The sequence below is a fragment of the Fusarium odoratissimum genome (genome assembly GCF_000260195.1).
Source record: "Fusarium odoratissimum NRRL 54006 unplaced genomic scaffold supercont1.34, whole genome shotgun sequence".
Taxonomy (NCBI): Eukaryota; Fungi; Ascomycota; class Sordariomycetes; order Hypocreales; family Nectriaceae; genus Fusarium; species Fusarium odoratissimum.
The window spans coordinates 202,965-227,062 of record NW_022158717.1 but is presented as its reverse complement, the minus strand read 5'-3'; the positions used below and the strand labels follow the sequence as shown (position 1 = coordinate 227,062).

At 46.8% G+C, this 24,098-nt stretch overlaps 8 protein-coding genes across 8 annotated transcripts; 4 read left to right on the top strand and 4 right to left on the bottom strand.

Moving 5' to 3' along the window:
- Window positions 1-1,211: 1,211 nt before the first annotated feature.
- On the top strand, window positions 1,212-2,477 carry FOIG_13602 (uncharacterized protein; the record flags this gene model as incomplete). The annotated part of the gene is made up of 2 exons (XM_031214760.1): window positions 1,212-1,616; window positions 1,677-2,477. The coding sequence occupies 2 exons, from the start codon at window positions 1,212-1,214 to the stop codon at window positions 2,475-2,477; spliced, it is 1,206 nt and encodes a 401-aa protein (XP_031055557.1).
- Window positions 2,478-3,193: 716 nt separating this feature from the next.
- On the top strand, window positions 3,194-3,730 carry FOIG_13601 (uncharacterized protein; the record flags this gene model as incomplete). The annotated part of the gene is made up of 1 exon (XM_031214759.1): window positions 3,194-3,730. One exon carries the CDS (start codon window positions 3,194-3,196, stop codon window positions 3,728-3,730), a length of 537 nt encoding a protein of 178 aa, XP_031055556.1.
- Window positions 3,731-3,987: 257 nt separating this feature from the next.
- Window positions 3,988-6,720, bottom strand: FOIG_13600 (uncharacterized protein; the record flags this gene model as incomplete). Its single annotated transcript, XM_031214758.1, has 4 exons — window positions 3,988-5,194; window positions 5,302-5,421; window positions 5,821-6,482; window positions 6,540-6,720. The coding sequence occupies 4 exons, from the start codon at window positions 6,718-6,720 to the stop codon at window positions 4,040-4,042; spliced, it is 2,118 nt and encodes a 705-aa protein (XP_031055555.1). The 3' UTR covers window positions 3,988-4,039.
- Window positions 6,721-6,912: 192 nt separating this feature from the next.
- FOIG_13599 (uncharacterized protein) lies at window positions 6,913-10,401 on the bottom strand. The gene has a single exon (XM_031214757.1). It carries the CDS (start codon window positions 10,300-10,302, stop codon window positions 7,420-7,422), a length of 2,883 nt encoding a protein of 960 aa, XP_031055554.1. The 5' UTR covers window positions 10,303-10,401; the 3' UTR covers window positions 6,913-7,419.
- Window positions 10,402-11,375: 974 nt separating this feature from the next.
- On the top strand, window positions 11,376-12,374 carry FOIG_13598 (uncharacterized protein; the record flags this gene model as incomplete). The annotated part of the gene is made up of 2 exons (XM_031214756.1): window positions 11,376-11,463; window positions 11,515-12,374. 2 exons carry the CDS (start codon window positions 11,376-11,378, stop codon window positions 12,372-12,374), a joined length of 948 nt encoding a protein of 315 aa, XP_031055553.1.
- A 594-nt stretch (window positions 12,375-12,968) lies between these two features.
- On the bottom strand, window positions 12,969-14,158 carry FOIG_13597 (uncharacterized protein; the record flags this gene model as incomplete). The annotated part of the gene is made up of 2 exons (XM_031214755.1): window positions 12,969-13,384; window positions 13,459-14,158. 2 exons carry the CDS (start codon window positions 14,156-14,158, stop codon window positions 12,969-12,971), a joined length of 1,116 nt encoding a protein of 371 aa, XP_031055552.1.
- Window positions 14,159-15,001: 843 nt separating this feature from the next.
- On the bottom strand, window positions 15,002-16,559 carry FOIG_13596 (uncharacterized protein). The gene is made up of 2 exons (XM_031214754.1): window positions 15,685-16,559; window positions 15,002-15,633 (listed from the first exon to the last, which is right to left on the bottom strand). The coding sequence occupies exons 1-2, from the start codon at window positions 16,399-16,401 to the stop codon at window positions 15,217-15,219; spliced, it is 1,134 nt and encodes a 377-aa protein (XP_031055551.1). The 5' UTR covers window positions 16,402-16,559; the 3' UTR covers window positions 15,002-15,216.
- Window positions 16,560-20,202: 3,643 nt separating this feature from the next.
- On the top strand, window positions 20,203-21,428 carry FOIG_13595 (uncharacterized protein; the record flags this gene model as incomplete). Its single annotated transcript, XM_031214753.1, has 2 exons — window positions 20,203-20,494; window positions 20,548-21,428. 2 exons carry the CDS (start codon window positions 20,203-20,205, stop codon window positions 21,426-21,428), a joined length of 1,173 nt encoding a protein of 390 aa, XP_031055550.1.
- Between the last annotated feature and the right edge of the window lie 2,670 nt (window positions 21,429-24,098).

The window sequence follows — 24,098 nt, the reverse complement described above, 5'->3', positions numbered from 1 at the left end:
TATACTTGCGGCCTTCCGGCCACTTAATTTTGGGTCATTTTGGAGAGCCTGGAGGGCAAGAAGGATCCTAGCCTCATATAAAGACTCTGACATGTTGGGTGGTTGAGAATTATCTGATCAAATAGTGATAATATAAGGTGAGGGATTTTTGGGACACTCGCTTATCTGGGACACTCGCTTATCAAACACGTTAAATACTAGTAAAAATAAGACCGGCTACCCGGATAACCGAACTACCGATCAGAGAGCTATCTCAGTAATATAACAGCCTCTTAGATAGGTTATTACTAAACAGATAGAAATAGGGTTCTAACCTAACTATCGGACAGAGGCAGGAATACATACAATTAACCCCAATATCTGACACATAGAGCCAGTAGTAAACTAGGTGGTAGGGCCAGAAAAATAAGAGCAGCGTGTCCACGAAATAAATAGTAAAGTCAACAAGAATTGAAGATCTTCCTAATATGGAGACTCAATATGGACATTTCACGCCTTCTAAAAAATTACAGGGACTTTTGGGCATGTGTTGATCTTGAAGGACTCTTGATGGAAAACGCATGGCAAGTAGAGAATGTATCAGAAAGCGTTTAACGTTAGAGTATGCAAGGAATTGGCTCGCCCTTCAAATCGTCTCTCTTCTCTTCTCTCGCTCGCGATAAGAGGAATCATATCATGCCTAGGCCAATTGCACTTATTGGCTATCCCATACATCAGGGATATATAAAAAGGGAGATTCCTGCATGGACTCGACCAATGGTAATAGGAAGGGGAATATAATGGGGTCATATGAATCTCAAGCCTGCAGCTAGCGACAGACTCTACCGCTCGTTCGTCAGGCAGAGCGGGGTAGTAAGATGTCCTAGAGCAGCTGGCCTAGGAATATTTTCCAAATCTTCAATCATGCTTTCTTGTCCGAGCAAGTTAAGAGCCCCAGTTTAGGTTGTAATTAGGCAATTATATCAAGCCAAGCCGATCATGGATGGGCTACTGCATATCGAACATGCACATTGTGTTGTGTTCAAAGTGGGTTACAGAAGTCAGGCACTAACTTGATGCCCAACTGCACACTTACGACGTGGGATGAAACCTGGTAAATGCCATGCACCTGGCGCAGACTTCTTTATTAAATCGCCTCAGGTTTCGTACCCAAAAGATATTTAGGTTATCTCTAACTTATCGACTCTTGAGGGAAAAGATCAAACTACACAATGACAGACTTAGATACCCTATCGCAGCACCAACCACAGTTGGTCGAGATGCTTCTGCAGCCTCCAATTCTGGAGGTGATTCGCTCCTTCTTGACTATTCCGGACTTCTTGGCGTTATTCCGAGTATGCAAGCGACTTTATATAATCAAAAACGATATTCTTAGGTTAATTTGCGGGATTAACGTTGCACTCAAGACCTTTGTGATCGACGCTACAATGTTTCGATCCCAATTGGGACACTATAACGCCATGATTTCAGGACCCTTTGCCCTCAATTTCTTCCAACTCAGCAGTAACAAAGTCTTGAAGTTGGACATCTTCATCAAGGAAGGAGCCGATGCCGATCAATTCACAGATTATCTGCAAAGAACTGAAGAGTACAAGAACGATTCAGAAATCGAGACGGTGAGAAGTCAATGTCAAGAGTCCGCGATCCATGTACAATTCCCGCTAAGCCCTTAGCAGATTCCAAGACGTAGAATTTATAGTAGACTCTCACGGCCGAATATCCAAATCCGTGTCACTCGAACAACGGGGCTACCCATTGAAACCATCCTCACTTCTTCATCAACAACAGCAATCGTCAATGTCATCACTTGGAACAAGGCATATTGCATCTTTCCTCACCAAACCCTTATCAAGCACGATGTTTATCCTCTCCGACCTTTGGATGATGACTTTGGTTCGGAACTGAGCGAGCTTTCTCTCCATGGCTGGACAACTCGAGATATCATATGGCCCGACCATGCCAAAGAAAAATTCCAGAACTTCATTCCTGTTCGGCGTGTTGGTGATAGCTCTAGTCTGGTTATTTCCCTGGATACCAACTCTGTTGTTACCCAAGCAGTCCCAGATTATGTAATTGAATTTTCTCAGTTTGAGATTTCCGGGGATGGCTTGCAGTCCAATACTCGCATAACCGGGTTCGGGCAGAATCAGCTCTGGCAGAGTCATTTCCAAAACACCGCACCAAGGTGGTCCTTCTTACAAACTAAAGCAAAGGAGTTTTCATCTCCTGCTTTATGCCATTGTTATATCACCACTTCTTCAGAATGGCGCGACTTCGTGAGCCAACGAGTCCGACGTTGGGCCTGGTTGGAGGTATACAAGATAGAACAGAGACACCGACCCGTTCAACCCCCGGCATCAATTCCACTGGTCTCGGAGGTCTCAATCCCCCAAGGATTCGAATTTCCACAGTCCTGGGATTACGCTGATGATCAAATACCGATATGGTATCGACAATGGGAGGACATAAATACCTGAGGGGGTGTTACAGGCAAATACATACAGAGGGAACTATAGTATAATAAAATCGACATTACTAAACCGACAGCATCTGCAGTAAAATTGCCGTTCACCATCGCGCCTGGGTGGTATTAGGTCAAACACCGGGATTTAATAATCAACATGCTGGTGGTGTTAACAATAGTACGTATTGTCCCACGCAGCTAACCCTTATCGTCTCAAGTTTTACGCTTATTTGCGTAAATTCACCCATAGGGCTCCTTGGGTTCCACCATGCCACATCTCTATCCAATTCCCGAAGTACGACCGTGTTAGTCCTGGTCGGCATTACTGGGAAGTCTGTTTTATGGTAAGGAATTTCACACTAAGGAGGTTCTGTATCCACGCACTACTATCTTAAGCAGGCAAATAATAAATCTGTCTCTTGACTAGGGTCACCAGAGTATAACTGATTTGTTATACGTGTTACTATATATACCGCGCTTTCATCCCTCATAAAACTTAGAAGCATTTATTCACCTAAGATAAATTCAGGAGGTATTATGGTTTCAGTACAGTAGTTAAAACCATACCCCCCTCTAGCAAGGCAAGGTAGGTCGAAGACACAAGCTCGATAAGCTGTTATTACCTCCGCTCAGGATGACCTTCTGCTGATCAGCTCATTAATTTACTACAGCACGACAAGACCAGAAGTTTGGTTTGGCAGCTTTTACATCAACAAAGTAATGCCCCCAATGACCACCTCTGATCGCCCAGAGAAGAAGAGCGTCGCAGGCCCGATTTCTCGACTAGTCATACGTACCCTACAATGTATATTCGCCATTGTTGTGGCGGTCTTGTACGGCCTCGATCTCCAACATGCGACAGATCACAATGTCAGAGCTGGCTCAGCTTGGATCTATGCTGAGCTTGTGGCCGGGGTATCCATGATTATTTGCATTGTGGACTTGCTTTTCACGACTGCTGGCTGGTACTGGTGTCTGCTCGATGGTCTTGTCTTTGTGCTATGGGTTGCGCAGTTTGGGACGCTTGCCTCAATTTACCTGGGCACTGGAGACCCAGCAAAGGATCGAGAATTTGAGAGATTAGTGTCTCGCGGTAGGATGAGGGCAGCTGTATGGATTAATCTTGTTACCATGCTCTTATGGTTTGTGACAACTACACAGGGCGTCGTAGGGTGTTGCGGTCATCGGAGGAAGCCACAACAAAAGGTAGATTGTATCAAGCTAAAGGAAGATCATACCAAGCTATATTGTGTAGATGAGGTATAATTTGGGGCAAAATTGGAACTGGGTTTATGTATCTTGAGTGTGTTTCCTATGTAATAAATGGCTTGCTCAATGTCGCGTAATCATATCTAGTGCATCTAGCTACTGATGAGCACATACGCACTGGGCTTCCAAGAAGACGTCCCATTAGTAGGAACATACCATTCGAGCGCTGAAGCTTAAGAGAGTCGGCCGAGGTAGAAAGAAGCCGCAGGTACGACGAAGGAAATACCGCTCGAGGGTCATGTTAAGATATCGCGAAGTTCAGTGGCGACGGGGACAGTCATCGCCCTGAATCTAGATATCATTAAGCTATTCTTCTGGGTTCAGGTACGAAATTGGCCATGAGAGCCATTGTCGAGAGTTGGGAGAAATAACGAGGATCTCCCCTATGATATGGGCCGCCCATCCGTGCATGAACCAAAACTGGGCCTCAACTGTCCGAAGTAGGACGCAAAAATGTCCCAGAATGACTGTTGAGATGAGGTCTCTTTGGCGTAATCCTTCCATGTAATCGTCTCCAAGTCGGTAGACCCAGCCTACAACATCCTGAAGCTTACCAACTATATCCAAGGCAGCGTCTTGCCCCTTGTGAAATGTCCTTTCAAAGCATGCAGTGAGAGCTTGAAGTTCACGATCGTAGGCGTTGCCAAGCTTCTCCTCTGCCAATTGAGCAATCAGATGCGATATTCCGTTCAAAGAAGAGCGCCAGTCTTCAATGCCGCCAACCATTAAGGCTGGATCGGTCGTTGCGCTGTGTTCTGAAGTATCGTCGCCAGGTATCGGAGCATACTCTGCCAGCATACCCGAGAATATACATGACCAGCCTGTGGACTCGACAACTAAACGTACACCCCGAAGAAGATGAAGCCATGAAACTTGCCCTTCGATGCTGGTAATGAGAAGATTCCCGGGGCTCGGACCTTTGGCGAGAGCAACAAAGCATATCAAGACGGATGTCAGATACGCAGCTGGGCTGTTATCTCCACCGAGATTACTGATCAACATCATGGCTGGTTGCAACGCAGCCGTCAGATGCATTTCTGCAATTAACGAATATCGCTGTCCATCGATAGGTTTAAGTCGGGCCAGATGGTATGAAGACAATGAGAGTATGAGTTTGAGTATGCAGTTGTGTTGAAATCCCACTCGAGGCGCCCCTTCGGACCAAAGAAGGCTCTGGGAACCACCATCGCCAAGAGTGCTTGCAGTTCTGGTCATGTAGTTGTGAAAGAGCTCAAGATCCATTGTATTCAGATGCCCAGAGCTTTCTGCGGTAGACTCTGCTGCGTGAGACCGGATCTGCTCAGCCCATGATGTCCAATCCGATCTGGGACGCCCCGGGCGCCGTGATTGATTGTCGGGCTGAGGGCTGATAGAAGCCTGGGAAGCTGGTGGTTGGGGGGAGTAGTCGCACCATACACCAAACTGAACGCATTTTCCGCACTGCGGCTTCACCTCGTCGCACTTGAAAAGTTCACATAGTTAGACTAACCTACTACAGTACAGTATGGTATGACTCTGATAGGTATAGGGGCTCCCTGAATGGTTAATGGAAGTACAACACGACTAACCTTGATCTTTCGTCTTTTGCAGGTTTGGCAGCCGAGCCGAGATTTTTTGTGGGGTTTACGCATATTCGTACGCGGTTGGGGACGAGAAAGTGCCAAGTCTCTCGTCAGCTGGGCTTGAAACTGTAGTTTTACCTCGGGCTACCGTGGATTGGCTTGTTGGTGGTTTTTTCTTCTTTTTTTTTGACGACAGATCGGAAAGTTGTTAGACGGAGAAGTCTTATCGCATCCTCGGACATTTCGCGTGCCGCACGGATTCGCCCTGGGTTAGCTTATACGTATCCGATGCGTAAACTTATGACTGGCCAGTGAGTTCTACGGGGGGGCCCACTACCAGCTGTCCTTGACTCATGAGACGGAACTTTCCATTTAACCTGGGACTCAGTCATGAGGTGGAAATTACGGAAGACTCCAAGTTTATTAAGCCGTTTTAGTTTATTGGTTTATGTTAAATGTATTAATCAAATAGGGAACCAGAAAATAGACCAGGTAAGTCTATCCTATGCGCCATCACCTCGACACCAATGGCAAATCCTCCTTCAAAACATCTAACCGCCGAGCTTTCCGAATCAGCTGACCTGGGTGTAATACAAGGATAATTAATATAATAGCCAACATAAAGCAGCAATCGAAAACATATAAGAACGCTTCATTTGACAACAGTGGGCCATCACCACCTTGCTTATACTCGATAATTCTGACCAAATTGCGGATCAAGAACAAGCCGCTGGTGCAGTAGAGTGCGATGAAGTATCGACGATAGTGCGTTATCACACCTGCAACACACTGGACCGGAGGGTTTGAGTGGAGCCTGAGCTGCAGGGTGAGAGTGCAGGTTATGAACAAGGCAAAAGCCAGGATCTGGAGAACCAGTCCGCCAATGATGATAGTCTGGCCTCGCTTGGCCTCTTCCAGATCTTCACTGCCTGACATGATGGCACCCGCAGTCTGCGTGGCGAAGCAGATCAGATCAACCAAGACGAACAGTTTGGTGATCCAACGCAGGCTTATAAGCGATGCTTCCTGTGCTTTGAGAGCTCTTGTGATTCGACCGAGAGACATGTAGATCGTGGCGGCGAGGAATGGCGGGGCCACGAGGACGAGTAGGTTTTGGATTATAAAAGGCAACGTCTGTCGCAAGTTGTCATGAGATCGAGATCGAAACCAATAGGCGGCGGCCTCCACTAGAAACAGTATCAGCGTCATGGAACTACATGGACGTGAGCAGACAGGCCACGTACTACCGCACCCGATGATCATCGGGATGGGAAAGGCTGCTCGATAGGGGAACATCATGATGAAGTGGGCAATACCCGCCGCTCCGAAAAGGCCCAAGAAGGCATATGCTGGACCCTGAGATGGGTTGTAAGGATACAAGTCAAAGGGGGCGTAGCCTTCAGGCGTTTGGGTGTCGTTTGCCATTATTCGCTCTGGAGAATGGCCTGAATCGATTGATGGTGTAAACGGGCAGCTGATTTGCAGTGAAATAGATATAGATGTGAGAATAAGGTATATGTAAGAAGAAAAATTATTAAGAAATGATAGGAAGGTAGTTGGGTATGCTAGAATAACATATCACTGCTTCGCAAACACAAAGGGAATGCTTTATATAGTAGAAAAGTCCAGATGGTCTTACAGCTTGAAACAAGGCAGGATTTATAAATAAACAGATAATTAAGTGTCTCCGCAAATCAATTGGCTATCAACATTTACGGATTCGGATTTCGGATTTATGGAACCGCTGATCTCTGCTTGACGTGCCCTGGCCCACTGTGGTTTCAGTGTAATTTTTTAGTGCGTGGATTGACGGCATGCCACCCGGCAGTCCATCCTTTCCCTTCACTTGTTTCGGGCCAGGGGAGCGTTCATCACGGTTGAGATTGGCCCAAGCTGGTATACCGAACAGTCCGACTTTACATGCAGCGACCCCTTGCGCTATAGCGACGAACTTGGGGCTCGGGCTGGTCGCTCAAGGTTGAAAGCCATGCCAATAAGCATGATACAGGAGCTATTAGGCGACTGACTGCTGATGAGACTTAGTCGTTAAGCCAAAGCAGTGTTGAGACGAAGTTGCTCAGTGCTAATCTGCTAGAACTCTACAGCTGGTGGAATAATACTTCTCTAGTGGGCAACACCAGGCCAATCAATGATCATATCATCGAATCCTTTAGGCCTGGAACCACTGTTTGATGTTCGAAAGACCTCAGAGATATTAGCTAGCGTAGCCTTTTCGTGTTCGCTGAGAGCATAGGCAATAAGCCTTGTCAGCTCCTCCAACCACAAAGACCAAAGACTTGTCTCCCAGCCACTGACTGAGACGGAATTGGTAGCGTCACAGCGCGATAGAAGGAGCATCTCCACCATGTGAGCGGAGTTGAAACGTGAGTCTGATGGCTGATCGTTAAATTTGCCACTAAGAAATTGTTTCCTGAGGGCATGGTATAGAAGGGGCTTGCATCCACGCTGACAATCATGACCTGTTGTTGTAAAGCTAGGATGGCTCTTGACAAAGTTCATTGCACCAGCTTCGATAGCGAGAAGTAATGCGATGGGCGGAGAATTATGCATGGATGGAGGGTCAGACGTATCAAGAGGTACTGCCTGCGCAAGTCTCTGTAGTGTAACGCATGAGAGTCTTCTTTCTGATAGAAGCGAAAGAAAGGCCTTAAGATGGAAGAAGCAGTTGTTGGTGTCGTAAGGTCTCTGTTTGTCGGCTTCAGCTCCCCACCAAAGGCCCTCCTCGAATAGATCCATGGCCGCCACTTCATTATTTTCAGAAAGCTTCTGGACAGCCATGTGCATACCATACAGCGACAACGCTGTAGATGCCTCGAAACCAGCGTCGTGTATCTGGAGACAGTCAAGCTTCCATGAGTTCTGATCGCTCAGGAATTCAAAGACGGTCCGGTGCATGAAGACAACTTTTGCTTCTGTTATGCCACCTGCCGAAGTTCCAGTTCTGGAGGTCGCAAACTCCAGTAATCCCCAGCAGCGACTTCTCAGCCGACCTTCGAGTTCTTCGCAGATCTCTAGCTTTTCTTCGTCGTCAAGAGGCTGAATGCAAATAGGTTCCGCATTATAATCGTCCACTAGTGCGAGGCCTAGTGCGTACAGCCCTTTCTGGAGGAATGGTGACTTGGTCTCTTGATATGCGTAGCAGATCTTCAGCAACTGAGCTCCTTGTTCTTGATGTCGTCTGTGAACCTTGCTGAGCATATGCATGAACATGTCCTTGAGCTCTGGAGGGAGTTCGTCTACGCGACGACGAATTTCTGAAAGGCGATCGTGATCGTCGAATCCTCCACATATAGATCGACAAGCGAGTATTATCCAGAGCCAGACTCCACAAGACTTATCAACAAGTTCGTTCATCAAAGAGGCTGACTCTTCGGGAGACCGTCTCATATGTCGTTTCATGGACGGATGGCCTCCAACTTTGAACTGAACATATGCTTGTATGTCGCGTCGCGTAAGGTCTTGCAGTTTCAGATGAGGATGCTTTCGAAAGGCAGCGACACAGGATGGAATAGGTCTACTGGAGACGATGACTTTGGACTGCTCGTTCTGAGCCAGCTTGTTGATGAAGCCTATGCTGTCACTATACTCTCCAACAAGCTCATCAAGTCCATCGATGAAGAAGCAAATGTGTCCTATCCTGTCACTATTTGCTGAGATGACTTCAAATGCTTGCCGGGTCTCGGCTACCGAAGGTAAAGTGATATCATCATGGGTGGCTAGATCCTTATCTCGCAGGCCAGACTCTCGTTCAAGTATTTCTTTCCACATATTAGGAAGTGCTTCTTGAATCAGTGATCTGTTTTGATCCAATATCTGGTAAAGTAATGTCCGAGAGAGTCCAGCCTGGCTCTTCTGGAGATCTGTTCCTAAGTTGGAGAAGAAGTAATGACATATGAGCAGTCGGCCTCTGTTAGCCCATTGAGATAGAATCGACGTGGTTCGTTGATGCCCAAAGACAAACTTCATCAGGGTTGACTTGCCGCTCCCGGCTTTCCCAGAAACCCAGTAGATACCCGAGCCGTTGAGAAGCCAAGATGGGACATCATGCCAGGACTCGGTGTTGTTTGAACCTTCGATTGCCCATTGAAGGGTGTCTCGGTGATTCTTCGAGATGCTCTCTGACCTATCGTTTATCATCCTGAACCATAGTGTGTTCAAAATGCGAGTCTGGCGCATTATATCGAGATTCTGCTGGGTTGATTGAGTGATAGTTTCATGGTTTGCTGCCGCTTCCTGGAACAACAGAAGCTTTCTCACATCCTTCTTGATGAGCTCGACATCACTCTGGATCATTGAGCGAGCTGTTTCGGAACTTGACGGGGGGACCACTTGATCGAGTTTGGCTGTCAACTCAGCGAGATCCTGGACGAGGATCTCGAATTTCTGCTTGTCTCTGATGACCCAACGTGTCTTTTGGGCAACAGATGTTGTAGTCGCCTGACCTTGTACCGGAACTGGGAGTGCCTCAAGCCGTCTCATAAAGCTCTTCATCCGTTGCTGACTGAACCTCCAGCCAGACTGTGATGAATCTCGTTGTTGGCCGGAAGTAACATGTTGTAGCGGAAGTGATCCACTGAATAGTTCCGAGGGCAGCTCCGATAAATCCGGCCCAAGACTCATTGAGGTCGAGATGGGAGGCAAGGTCGGAGCCTCAGTGCCATTTTCCAGTCGCAACCCATATCGTTGTTGCAACTGATTCGTGTCCGTCAGAATCGAACGAATCGAACCAAGAATCCGCAGAACGAGAGTCTGGGTATTGGGCTCATCGAGTCGAGAGTCGTGATCGTTTTGGAGAAGTTTCACACGGTCTGCCCACTGAAGCAGAAGGGTCTTTTCAATATCTAACTTGATATCGAGGACTTGATACTGACGGCCCATATGACGCATATCTACAACTGTATTAAAAAGGTCGATGGTATCCTTGAAAGCTCCAATAAGACCGGCGAGGCCTAGTACACCAAGAGCGAGCCCAGCGACTTCAGCCATTGCGACATGTCGTGATCCAGGCCTCAGAAAATAAGCTTGGCCGATTGCGGTTCTTTTATTCTATTGACAAGACTTTGATAGCCGTATCGCGGATTTTCGGAGCAACTTTGATGTTGAATTTCTTCGGGCATGCATGCGAGTGAGGGGTCGGAAGCCTGATTCAATCACCTGACGTGGCTGCTTATTCTCTCTCGTAACAGTCACCTGTCGCTTGACAACAAGATACGCTTACGTGCTTATTTCAAGTCGAGGACATCCAAGCTGTATAATTATTCTAATTCGCCTTCTCAGCGAGAGGTTATCACCACTTGCCAACAGTCTGTCACTAAGGCACCTTCTAAAGTGCAATATATGGAGCATGTACCGCAGTTCAGAATCAAGCAAGTCTTTGTATGTGACAAAGGTAAAGAGTCTCATAATATAGCGTTGGCCGAATGTGATAATGATAGATACGGCGTATACTTCAAACACCTTCATGGAGAACATCTGATCTTTTTAATAAGGATTTAATAATTCCCATATAATACACGAAGCTGCCTGAAATCTTACCTAGACATATCAAGTCTATATCCTAGCTCGTGACTTCCTAGATAGCGTCTGTAAAGGCTGTAGCACCAGCAATTAACCTTCCAGGAGGAGCCTTAGCTAAGTTGAAATCTTCAGCCTCGAAGTTCTAGAATAGTCTTTGTAAAGATTACTAACCCTTGTAGAAAGAACTTCTGACAGCTTTCCTTTGGGTAGATTGATGCATTGAGTACTCAGGGGGTCCCGCTGCATTTTCTTGTACTAGAAGTTTAGCCTGTGAACTATCAAACCAAGCTCTGAAGCGGTGTTGATGGTTGGTAGCTCAAAGCCACTAGTTCACCTGCTAACACAAACTATTGACTGTCTTCAGGCACCGATACGACTAGCGCAAGATGCTCATTTCCGAATTTTTAATCCTGCTGTTTATAGAATTTTAGGAGAACAATAAAAGCATGCCTCCTGAATTTCCAGCTACTTTTTCATTTGCCTTCCAGCTTCCTGTGTCTTGTCTCTCTTGTCGCTCATTTTCGTCACTCGTTTAACCCACCATGCATCTAAGCATCCTTCGTTTGTTGGCCGTTGGCCTTGCTGGTCTTGATGTTACGGTTGCGGGCCCTTGCAAGCCTCGTTCTTCGGGTAAGTGATAAACTCTCAATTGGCCATTCCTTGCTAATAGAATTGGTGTAGCATCTGAATCCTCTATTGCGATAACTGCGACAACTGCGGGAACATCCAGTTTTACCTTGTCTTCCGACACCTCAGCCACCTTTGCCAGTATCACAACCGCAGCAGTCACTACTACTGCTGCTGACACAACCACTGAAGCAACCACTGAAGTGACTTCGGCGGTTACTGAAACAGATACTGCCAGTACCGAGGCAACCACTTCCGGCGATACAACCACCGAGGCGACTACTTTCGCTACGTCAACCGGAACTACCGAGGCAGCTTCTACTACTGGCGCAGATACTACAACGGAGACCATGACCACTTCAGGCACAGTCACTGCTTCATCCGACATCACCCAGGCTCCCACCACCACTGAAGAAACAACTACTGCAGCTGCTACCACTACCGCCGTGCCAATGTTCCGACTACTCGCTGAAAACGGAGCCTACGCAAACCAACCTCTTCTAGCAAAACGGTACCAGTTCACCCCTCTTATGTTCAGCAGCGCTCAAGGCTACACCGAGGCTTACTTCACCGTCGATGCCACTACTGGCCACCTGTTGCTCGACGGCCATTTGCCTGTGTGCGGCTTCCAACCTGGCGATGGCACCAGTGCATTCACGGTATGCAGTGACAATATGGGAGGACAAGAACAGTTTCTCACTTGCGAGGCACCTACCAGCAGCCAGTTGGAGTGCACTGTTCCTGAGGTGCAGTGCAGCATGTTTTCAGGAACTTGTACCAACACTGGCGCTCTCTGGGGCACTACATATATTGGCTCCTCTGGTGGTACTCCTGGTGATAAAGCAATCCTCGGCCCTCAATCCATGCAAGGATACACTCCTGTGCCCTTCTTAATTACGTTTGACTCTGATTAGGCAAATGAAGCTGAGGCTCAACTGTTAATTAATGTTCCTCTTTCTCACAAGCTAAATTTCTCCAAGTAACTATGGCTTGCAATCATTTGAGATGTTGGCATTCTGCGGGGGTCACCTGGCCAGATCTCGTTTGCATTACTTGGAGAGATGTTGCTGTCATCACACGATGCAAGGCTGCTTGCCCTCAGACCGAGTCTTTTGTACTGCTTAAGAGCCGAGGCAAATTAGCATACTTCAGAACGGATCTTTTCAATTTCCCTACCACTTCTCGTAGGTATACCAGCATTAAAAGACTCTACCCATACTTTTAATAAATGATCTACATATACAAGTGAATGGATGATACCGGTGAATTTACGTATAATCACTATGAAGGATAGCCCACTAATGCGCCCAAAGAAACCACGAGAACACATTTTTAATGATGTACTTAAGCGACCCTTCCAGGATCTATGTATTTCATTAAAGCATCCACGAAATTGCATACAGCCCAAGCGAACTCCCATGAATGCAAACCGAACGCTTGAAACAAAGCATCGTCTCGAAAATAATGTACAGAGGACATGAAACTCAACTCAGACCTTTTCATTCGCTCTAGACGTTGATCCTGAGGCTCAGATGGTTGTCAAAGTCAACAGTGCCATAGTAAGGTTCCATGCCAGCATTTCCAACATTGACATACGTGTCTGACTTGAACACGCCTTTCTTGGAGAGCGCCACAAGCCAGTCCTTGATGTCGCCCTCAAAACTACCGCCCTCTTCGTTACCGAACTGACTGCCCTCGGGGCACAGGAGCGAGGTCACAGTGATGCCAGTATCGGCGTTGACACCTTGGTACAGCTTCCAGCCGTCTTTGCCAAACAGTCCATCGATGGTAGCGATGGGTCCCTCACCCCATCCAATGGGAACTTGACCGCCCTGCCAGTTTAACCACAGCATGAGCTCCTGCGCATTGCTGGAGGTTGAGTCTCCCTTTGTATCGCAGGTCATAAAGTCATACACAACATTCCCTGGTAAGCATCGACAGTCAGCATGCAGGTTCACATATTCCGCAGAGAGAGGCTACAGTATAGTAATCACATACCTTTATAATCAGTAGTCTTGCTAGTGGTCCACTCATACTTGGAAGGAATACTCTTGATGTCACTGAGCCTTGTTTCTAGACCCTGCGTAAGACCGATAAAGTTGTAGCCCTTGACGAGGTTCGTGCCGACACTGGGATCAATGTCCCATAGGACGCTCCAGTGGATGGTCTGGTTGTCACCAGAGCCTGCGTAGTCGTAGTAGCCGACACAGGAAGAGCCTTTGATAGACTGATAGTTGTAGTTCATGGAGAAGACAATCCATGGCGTCCCAAACAGGACTTCGGATTCGTTGGGTTTGCCGCAGAACTTCTTGGTAGGCTCCTTGAGAGCAGCCGTAGTGCTTTTCTTTTGTTGTGATGTCGGCAATGAAGCTGTATTCTGTGATGATGCTTCTTCCTCTTGAGGCTTGACATCCCCAGCATCATTGGCGGGCTCAGTTACTTGAGGTGTCTCGGTCGGGACAGTAAGGACGGTCGAGACAACGGTTTGCGCTAGTCCAGTCTTCACCAACTCTACTGTTGTCGAAATACTGGAAATAATGCTGGAGGCATCTTCTGATGTTGCCAGATACGGGTCCGAGGAGATGTTAGGCACCAAATTGCCATTCTTGGGTCGTCCGTGGCGGCACTTGGAAACCCTCGCAGATTCGACTGCAGCAATAGCTGAAAGGATGAGAACGAGTTGGGGGGAGGCACGCATCTTGAAAGCGACTAGCAAGTAGTAATAGGTATCCAATCTAATCAAAAGATAGAGGAATTTCCATGTCAGAGGAGTAAGAGTGTGCAAGATTACTTATAGCCAATGAATTCTGCAGTCTCTTGTTTCTAATAAAGAACACACCGCAGTGCAAGATTATCAACTCGAAACTAGCCGAAATTAGAGGTACACAGAAGACATGGATCTGCCTGATCTGCGGAGGATCTTTACATTATAATTAAGAAAGGAACCCTGCGTGTTGTGATAAAGATTTAGGCCAACAGACAGAAATTCGACGACACTTAATTTCCATGACGGCTATGTCGGCCTCCGCAAAGGCTTATTAGTCTTAAGGACCTCTGTCCTTAATCGGTGGAAGAATATCATGCAACGGAACAATTAGCAGCTATACGCGTATGTGTTTCAGAGCAGGGGTGAATTTATAGGGTTGAACCATTAACAGGGATTGCTGAAACGACTAGAAAGTTTAAGGCTGAACATAAACAAGTCGCAGATCTGATTAAGCCTGACAATTAGGAATCTACATAGCCGTTCCAATTAACGAATTGGCTGATGTTTCTGAGAGGAAGACAGGTGAGGATGGTGCAGTGGAACTCAACTCAACTGGATAACCTGCATTACTTCCTGCTTCATGCCAGTTATACAAGTCACTAAATGACAAGACTTAAGTACAATCTTAGATTTGCCTACGACTTGCCTACTTATTAATTCTTAATTATTTTATAGATTATCTGACGAAGTTCCGGGTAATGCCTCTTATGGCTACAGTACTTATCAGAGATAGTCTTACAAGAGCACGTATTTATCAACGTTTAATACTTCAAGCCAGTAATTAAAATCAACACTATAGTAAGATTGGGAACATTGTGAGTTCCAAAATCGATTTCGAACTCACCCAGCATTTCTAAACTAGAGATACCATCATATATTTACAGTACACCAATTCACCTACCTGGCAACTGTCCTTCAATGCAATTTTATACAATAAAATGCCCATCTAGAAGAGAATGATACTGACTGAAAGCGGACTGACTTTACACTTACGCCAGACCGAAACCAGCCTTTGTCATGGCATTCTTGGCACTCTGAGCACTAGCAGCAGAAGCAATAGTCTTGCCCTTGAAGCTGCCGAGGAACCCGGTGTCATCGCCAGGGAAGGCACCAGAGCTTCCAAAGGCGTTCATCTGGCACGCACGTCCAAGAGAAGCCTTGCAGGAGCCAGCTGACCCAGCAGTAGGGACAGTGAAGAGGCGGCCCTTGGTTCCAGTCTTGAGAGGGTTCTTGACGTTCTGGAACGCGTTTCCTTCAGCGAGAACCTGGCCGTTCTCCTCAATCTCGAAAGCGTGGTCGAAGACGTCGTGAAAATAGTTGTTGACGACGTGGAGAAGGGTGTTGCCGGAAACCTTGGGAGCGCGGCCGGAAACGTGGTACATGTAGTTGCCTTTGAAGGTAATCAGCTAGAACATGTTAGTGAATTCTCTGTACGATCTATTGTCTCTGTTGCTTACGTCGCTCTTTCCAAGGAAGAGGATGGCCCAGTAGTGATAGGTGTTGCAGCTAGCAGACCAGGGGCTAACGCCGTCGATCTTGTTATTGGTGATGGAAACGCGACCGCTAGCTCCAGTACCAAGAACAATGTGCTGGCGACCGATCAGGGATGTAGTGCAGTGATCAATCCAAATATTGTCAGTGCCGTCCAGCGTGATAGCGTCGCCACCCCAGACCAGGCTGGGGTTGAGGTCGGTGATATGGATGTTCTGGATGATAACATTCTTGACGCCGTTGGCAAGACGAAGACCCTTGCCCTTGATGACACCCTTGGATCCGACGCCGATGATGCTCTTGTTTGAGCCCACCATAAGAGGGTTCAGACCAGCCTTGTCATACTTGACAGTGACCTTCTGAGCACCAGGGTTGTAGTTGGTGCACCACTGGTTCTTGTTGATAGAAAGCTGGCAGTGCGCACCTGTACCCCAGGGTGCGCAGCCAGTTTCAGTGGCAGAACCCTCAGACCCCTTGAAGTCAAAGGTTCGCTCCAGATAGATGATACGAGCTGTGTTATCCTTCAGGTAGTTGGCCAGTTCCTGGTTGCTCTTGGGACGCACAACCTGACCGCCCTTGCCACCAGTAGTACTAGAGGCAAATCCTTCGGCTTGGGTAGGCAGAGCGGCGAAGGAAGTAGGAAGAAACGCCACGACGGCGACGAAAACATCGAGCAGGCGCATTGTGGAGGCGTTGAGCGTAAGTTTTCAAAAACGAATGTGAGCGGAATGCCAGATTCCTTGTTGATATATACAAACAGAAAAAACGAGAGACTAGAAACTGAACGAATGAATGATACTACTAAAACAGAAGGCCGATTTCTGAGTAGATCTCATGGAGATATATAACGGAAAGTCACTTGTTGTTGACTCGTGCTGTTGACTCAGTGTTGAGCTAGGTATAATTATTGGAAATTGCAGTTCTCGCGCCGACAACTAGGCTAATTGTTCCGCCAATCTGTAACGCTAGGCTGGCAGAATACGAACTGCCCACAGCTAGAAAGAGCGGCGTGGTATCTGAAACAGCTACATGGCCCGAGCAGGTGGTGCCAATAAGCCAGTATGCTAGCTCCCCTCGGATTCATTTCCGGTGGTTCGATCCCTAGTTTATTAGAGTTGTGAAAGGTTATAAGGCTGAAGGTTTAAAGAAACGTCAGTCCCATCACAAAGGTAAAAGAACTTAACATAGATTATTTGATATAGGTAACATACCCTTTGCCCTCACTAATGCCTAAGATATTGCTTTTAGCTGAAAATTGTTCTGATACCTGTCTCCGAGCCTCAGTGGCCCCGCAAATGAATACGCGTATAGATAAATGAGCTAGGGGTTGTGGCCTGATACGGCCACCTGAAGCGGCTGTTTATTCCTTTCTTCGTCCATGCCAGTGGGTCTCTCATCAGAAGTAGTTCGTTAAAAGTTGCCTTCAGGCGATAGCCTTGTAGGATATCCAACACGATCAGGCACGTAAATCTGACCAATGGGCGATTTGATGTATAACAGTATTCAATCACGGTTGAAGAAATTAGTAGTCGGGATTAAATTAAATAACATTCTAGACTCCTTAACTGTTATAACAAATCTGACAACTAGAGCGAAACCAATTCGAGAGCGCGGTTCGAGGTTGAGTCTCCCGTTGCATCGCGGGTCATAACATTTCCTGGCAAGCATCGAGAGTCAGCTTACATATTTGCAGATCATCTCGAATGTTATTCAACTGTGTTTATCCTCAATTTGTGTTTCTTCCACTGCGTTGTCTTGCGACCTGATCCAATCTATTACTAGCCCGCCGAGTCAGCCTCTGTCCGCTAATATTCATGGTTTTTCTCCCGCTCGTGGTATTTGTTTGTTTGTGTATTTTTCGTCTGGGTGGCTGTAACGAAGCCAAATCTCCTACTGGAGCAAAAGACGTGCTGAGCTAGCTAGGTACAGGATACCCCGCTTCCTTCACCATCCAGCATACCAAGGCACAAAAGGCGCTGTATTTTCTCGAGCCCGTCACCCGTCAGCGGGTTCGGGGGCATACTGTCGACTTTTTCCACCGACCAGAATTCTCTCACGCATCGCTACATCTGCTGACGCAGTCCACAATCTCCAGTAACCAAGTTGTAGCTCGTAGTCGTATGTCGTGGCGGCAGGGAAAAACCTTGGGAAGGAATCAGAGGCCGGCGGTGCGGCTTGCCTTCAAAGGGGAAAAACCCATCGCAATCGGCGTCGTTGATCGGGAGGATGTCGCTACCGATGCCACGGGCACCGTCCTCCGATATCTAAGGCGTTCTGGTTCTGAGGTGCCGCCATTAGATCCGACAAAGGTGTTGTCAGAGAAGGCGAACTCTCCAAATTCCTTCTCTGAAAACTGCTGTTAGGGAGCCGATAGCGTCCCCGCAGTTTTTGTGTGGTCGCGTGGCCTGCAGAAAATCCCGCTCCTAGCACCGCACTAACAGTGCGTGCCAAGAAAGAATTTTTACAGGAGAGAGTTGTCCCGCTCGTGGTATCACAGTTGTGGCATGCACTCCAGGGTAAGAGGTCTAGCCTCATTGGTGGGGTCAGATGGATGTCTCTAGTGACAGACATAAAGGGACAGATTCCCCTCAGGACTTTAGCTTTTTATGCTCTTCATATATACAATTTTATACTCTTTTCCTTTATATTTAATATTATTAAACTAATTATTTAATTCTCTATCGTATAATGAAGACCCTGTCTTAATTAAACCTAACTGGTAGTTTATACTTAGCTTACAGTTAAGAGTATTAGAAGATATCGTCTTATGCAGTCATTTTTTTGTTGTAGCTCTTCACTTTCAAAGTGGACTGAGGCCACTTGTTCAGTTGGATTTTAAAGTTCAAGGCAGCAGTTGTGTCATTTGCTGAGACTTAATATTAAGGTTATTGTGTTTGTTTTTTTGGCATAGTGTATGATGCCCTAAATTTTGTTGTATTAAAAGTAAACACCTTATTTTGTTATATTGCTTTGGGGCCTTTGGCTTTACTTCGCGTATTACTACAAAGGCATGATGACTTTTAAATTTACAGATCATGCAGTGGAGGTGGCTACATCATATACCTTTTTACTTAGTAGTCTTACTAAGTTAGTGGCCCACTCATATTTGGACCTCCGGATTATCTCTTCCGATTCAGTACATTGAATCTGCCTTCTCGTTTCCAAAGGGATAACAAACTCAAGGCTGCCCTGGATACAGAGCCAGCAAATGGATAACCAATGCTCGTCTATCACCTCGGCACGGTACGAGACGCGGTGGGGTTATGCCCCTGTCATCTGTTCGGCTAGCGAAACCCAATCAGGAAGACTGGGAACTTCTGCTAGCACTCAATCAAGGCTTAACCAGATTCAGACCTCGACATGCAGAATATCGCTTACTAATAGGGTACTAGAGTGAAGATAAGGGACTTTTCTCAACATGCCTTAAGCGGAATAGGTAAGTGATCTTGCAAAACATGTTAATGATAAGGGACGGCACATCTAGCCGATGTAGAGTAGCATTGAATAGGATATATCTTTATACAATACTAGTTTTCAATGACATAAAGGGAAGCTGTGAAATCTCATGGCATTGATAGTTTTGCAAGAGGTTGAGGGATTTTAGTTAAGAAACTAGACCTTGGTTCTTATAGTTTCTTGCAACTAAGTCTTATTAATCTCATTTCAAAGAGGTTTATCAGGTAAGATGTTAAAAGACTATAAAGATAACTTCTGCAGAATAATAAAGTATCTCTGATTACTGTACTTACCTTTTGGTCTTTGTTATAATATAGCTATGTCTCGTCTTCTTGTAAGCCATAGACATAGTAGTCATTTGAGTATCTATATATTAGTTGAAAAATAAAGTCACCCGATCTATAAGCTAAGGCGAAATGGTTGTGACTGGCCTTGTGACCAAGCTTTATGTTTATATCTAACTGTCCGTTCAAAAGATCTTCGGCAATCACGGCAACAAGGGGCCACCTCTTTATATCAGACGATCCAGATTCGATGCCAACCGATTCCCGCAGATCAAAGGCGTGACTCTGGGGTGCTAATGGCACACTGTTGTATAGAAGGAAGTTGATTGGACGTACAGTTCGGCATTGGGAGATTAGTTCGGGCGGTTCACCGAGCATGCACCCTCTCAAATTAGCGAGTCAGACACGGAATATACCCAATGCGGTAGGTGTCAGTTATCACGTCACGCTAGTGGCATCTAGCATCCAACGCGGCTACCCACGAGACGATCAGATTATCAGTTCATACCGAGTATGAACATCTAGAATATTGTGAGATGTTCAGATCCTAGTTTACTTGTGAAGTTTACAGATAGCTATCAGCTCCAAGATGCCGGTTTTCCGAGAAGTGGTAGACAGATCAAGCCATATCATAAACTCCAACAAATATAAATATGCTTGCAGCCTGGCTTTCACCATCAGCTCATCTCATCAACATCTCAAAATTCCAGCCATCTTCTCCAGGTTCTCATCCTACCAGCAAAGATGCTCTTCGCTGTCACTCTCACTCTTGCCGCTGCGGCTGCCGTTTCGGCATCGCCACTTGAGCCTAGGGCCAAGACGGCCGTTCTCCCCTTGAAGCACGTCGTCAAGGCAAGTTCGATCAAGGCCATCGTCCAGAAAGGCCAGGCCCGCATTCGCAAGGTCAACGGAGAGGTCAGCGCCTCTGTCCACGTCGATGCCATCAGCTCTGGCTCTGTGACTAACGAGGATGTCTCCTACGTCGCGCCTGTCGTGATTGGAGGCAAGACCTGGAACCTCATTGTCGATACTGGATGTACGTGACATATTCCTCAAACATGAATCGAATCACCCGTTGACCTGAAATAGCTTCAAACACCTGGTGCGGTGCTCAAACCTCGTGCGAGCCAACATCAACTGGCAAGTCTACAGGCGGCTCTGTCAGCGTCTCTTACGGCTCTGGTTCATTCTCTGGCACCGAGTACAAGGACAAAGTCAGCTTTGGCGGTCTCAGTGTCGCAGCACAGTCGATTGGTGCTGCCAGTAGTGCTAGCGGCTTCTCAGGTGTAGATGGCATCATCGGCTTTGGTCCCGTTGATCTCACTTCGGGCACTGTCTCGAACGTCAACACCGTTCCAACCTTTATGGACAATCTCTACAGCCAAGGCTCAATCTCATCCGAGGTACTGGGTGTTTCCTTCCGACCAGAGTCCGGTAGCGATGATAGTGACACCAATGGAGAGTTGACCCTTGGTGGTGTCGACAGCTCCAAGTACTCCGGTTCCATCACCTACTTCCCAACCCTTACTAGTGGCACAGCTTCTAACTACTGGGGTATCTCCGTTTCTGGCTTTACCTATGGATCTACAACCCTTGCTACCTCCGGCAATGGCATTGTCGACACCGGCACTACGCTTATCTACATCCCTACTAGTGCCTACAACAAGTTCCTGTCCGCCGCTGGTGGTTCGACTGACAGCTCATCCGGCCTTGCTGCATTCACTAAGAAACCTACCGCCAACTTTGGTATCAAGTTTGGGTCAACAACTTACACCCTCACGCCCGCACAGTACTTGATTCCTACTGCTCAGTACACTAACTTCGGTTTGAGCTCTGGTAAGTACTACGCCTGGATCTTCGACGGAGGCTCCTCTGGTGTCAACACCATCATCGGACAGAAATTCCTCGAGAACTATTACTCTGTATACGATACCACCAACTCCCGTATTGGTTTCGCTACAGCTGTCTAAGTCGATGCTCTGGTTTCAAAGACGGGTTGGATGAAGGTTCTGTTACCTGCATCCAAAAAAGAGAGCAGGACATACTGTCTTGGTACATATTAGATTGAATAAATCGGAGTATATGCCTGATGGGGCATATATCAGTATAAACTAGCTTGATTTCTAGACACCTACCTTTCAATAAATGTGTTCTTATTAGGGCCAACCTTTTTCATGCTTAAGCGTCAAATACTGTTGGCTACTGAGTTGTTTTGACCAACTACCTGCCCTCAGCGTCGTTATTATACAATTCCGTAATACTGCAAATATCTGAATTTCATGGCATGACTTTAATAGGACAAGGTCACATCTTGTTATTGTATTAAATAGCTACCTTGTGCCTCCGGCTGTCTGCTCTCCATCAACCGTAGCAGTATCGAAGCCTGCGACTCGCCGAAAATTGTCACCAGAACATCTTGTATACTTCCCAAGCAACTCAAGTCCGCTGAACTGAAGCGGTCGGAAGTTGCCCTAGAGTCTATTGGCAGTTTACCGACTTCAAGCCATTCTTTGATAGAGACAGGCGTGGCTTCTCGGCGATTCACCGACTCCCAGCAAAGATATCAGAAACGGCGCCCAAACAGTTCGATCTTGGTGGGAGGATACGATCTGGTTCGGGTCTGCCTTATCTTCCAGTAGTAACTTAACCATCGATCTATCCATGTTTGGCTCATCACGCTGCGAATGATACAGGACTTGCATCTGCGTCACTCTGCGAGGATGTAGAGCGTAGTCGAGCAGTGGCCGACCACTCTTTAATGGCAGGCTACCATTTACCTTGAATGCACCCCCATGTATTTCACCGGTCGTGCCTATATAGCCAAAGAGATCCAGCTATAGTGATGCGCCTCATTATATTCATCCAGTTCTTGGAGTACTGCCGGGTCTCTCGCATGCGTCCAATGATTCCTCACGGTCCAGGACTTCGTCATGAGCGAGGTATTAACTGCATCCACCTGGTCCAATATGTCCGCAACGGGAGAGAGGAGTTGGTTTTTTTTTAGAGTTCAGGCTTCTCTGCCTCTCGCGTGTAGTAGAGAAGCTCATCTACCAGTCCAATCATGCTGTTGTATTGTTGTTTCGTGTTGAGGTTATGCTGATGCTGATTCTTCAAGAAGATCAAGAAAATGCGACAAAGAGATATCGGTAAGACAAATCGAGTGCTAAACACAGCCTCAAGCTGACAAATACACTGGTCCCTGGGGAAATCTTGAATAGTTCGATGCAGGAAGTCGACGGGCTCTTCCATCAATACCGGGTGTTCGCAGTTATCAACCACGAGGAGGTCACTACACCGTCTGTGTATCTTATCTTTCCACTCCTTTCCGACCCGAGAAACAGTCGTAGGTTCGAGTGGACCAATTCTTTCTTTCAGCGCATAGTGTTCGTTGTCGATCTCCTCATCCAGAAGAAACTGAACAAAAAACAGTGACAAGAAATGTCCTCACCATTTCTTTACACTACCGGCTAGCTTCCTTTTCAAGTGCCATCGACTTTGGCCCTCGAAACTCGGTCGGGCCGGACAGCCAATTAATATCCCGGGCCACCAGGTACCAAAGCGTTCCCTACACGTTGCACTACTGCCTACTCATAAGAATCATCATAAAGCCTCTATAGGAAGAAGGAATTGGCCAAAGGAATATCGATGCAGAAGTGAACCCAGAAGCACCTCTGCTTGGCCAAGGTATCAACAGGCGAACCCCAATCCGACAAAGCGATAACCTCTTGATCCGGTCACCAACAAGAGTGATAATAGTGATATGGTTTGTTCTCACCATACTCTCGCTACTGTCACTCGGCCTTTCTCTGGTTTATCTCTGTATTGAAGAGGGATTCAATGTGGCATTCTTCTTTGGTGCAAGTGCGATGTTTCTCATCTTTACCGGTATTGGAACAGTAGTCAGAAGTCGGAGGTGATGAGTCAGGAATTCCCTGCCGAATGTGATACCAGAAAAGCCACAGGGGCAAATTATGACATGCTGACATGTCTTTAATAACCATCTCTGGTCGAAGCGCCAGCTCTCGGTGAGAAATAACCCGAGGTAGCTGACGTACTTGCCTTATTGCCGGAAGACTAACTACTTCTGTACTACAGCGCCTCGTAGGACAAGGTGTTCATCCATTTTGATGCAGCGGCTATAAATAAACTGTAAGCTATTTCTTACTTGCGATTAGTGCTTTCTTTTTAGCTGGCCTATATGCCCGATATTCGGAAAACGCCGGGAGTGGGGCAATGGACAGACATGAGAAGACTTATCCGTAGTGACATGAATCCAGTTCCAGGAAACGATCAAGTATCAGATATGCTGTCAGTGCCACGTCTTACTTGGGAACTATTGGCAGTTAGCTATATATTCCTGCAAGACTGATTGATGAGACATGGTAGTTGAGCAACATATTAAATTTACAAAGGTTAACCTAGACCCAAGGCTAACAGCCCGTAGACGTCATTGTTGATCCCTACCGCGCTTAGACTTGCTCCATTCTCTGATTTCCGCTTCCTCGTCCCCACAACTCTCGACCGTCATTTATTTCCCAGTCCGACCTGAGGGGGAAATAAAACCCGACCCCTAAATTGGTGGATCGCCAGCGAATTTTGGTGTAAGCCACACTCGTCAAGGGTCATGTACTCCCCCCCCC

What these genes read in the sequence shown, in the direction of transcription:
- FOIG_13599 (XM_031214757.1), bottom strand. Translation starts at nt 10,302, where the DNA reads ATGGCTGAAGTCGCTGGGCTCGCTCTTGGTGTACTAGGCCTCGCCGGT.
- FOIG_13596 (XM_031214754.1), bottom strand. Translation starts at nt 16,401, where the DNA reads ATGCGCCTGCTCGATGTTTTCGTCGCCGTCGTGGCGTTTCTTCCTACT. An exon ending in TCTTCCTTGGAAAGAGCGAC is followed by an intron (nt 15,634 to 15,684) that starts GTAAGCAACAGA and finishes AACATGTTCTAG; the next exon opens with CTGATTACCTTCAAAGGCAA.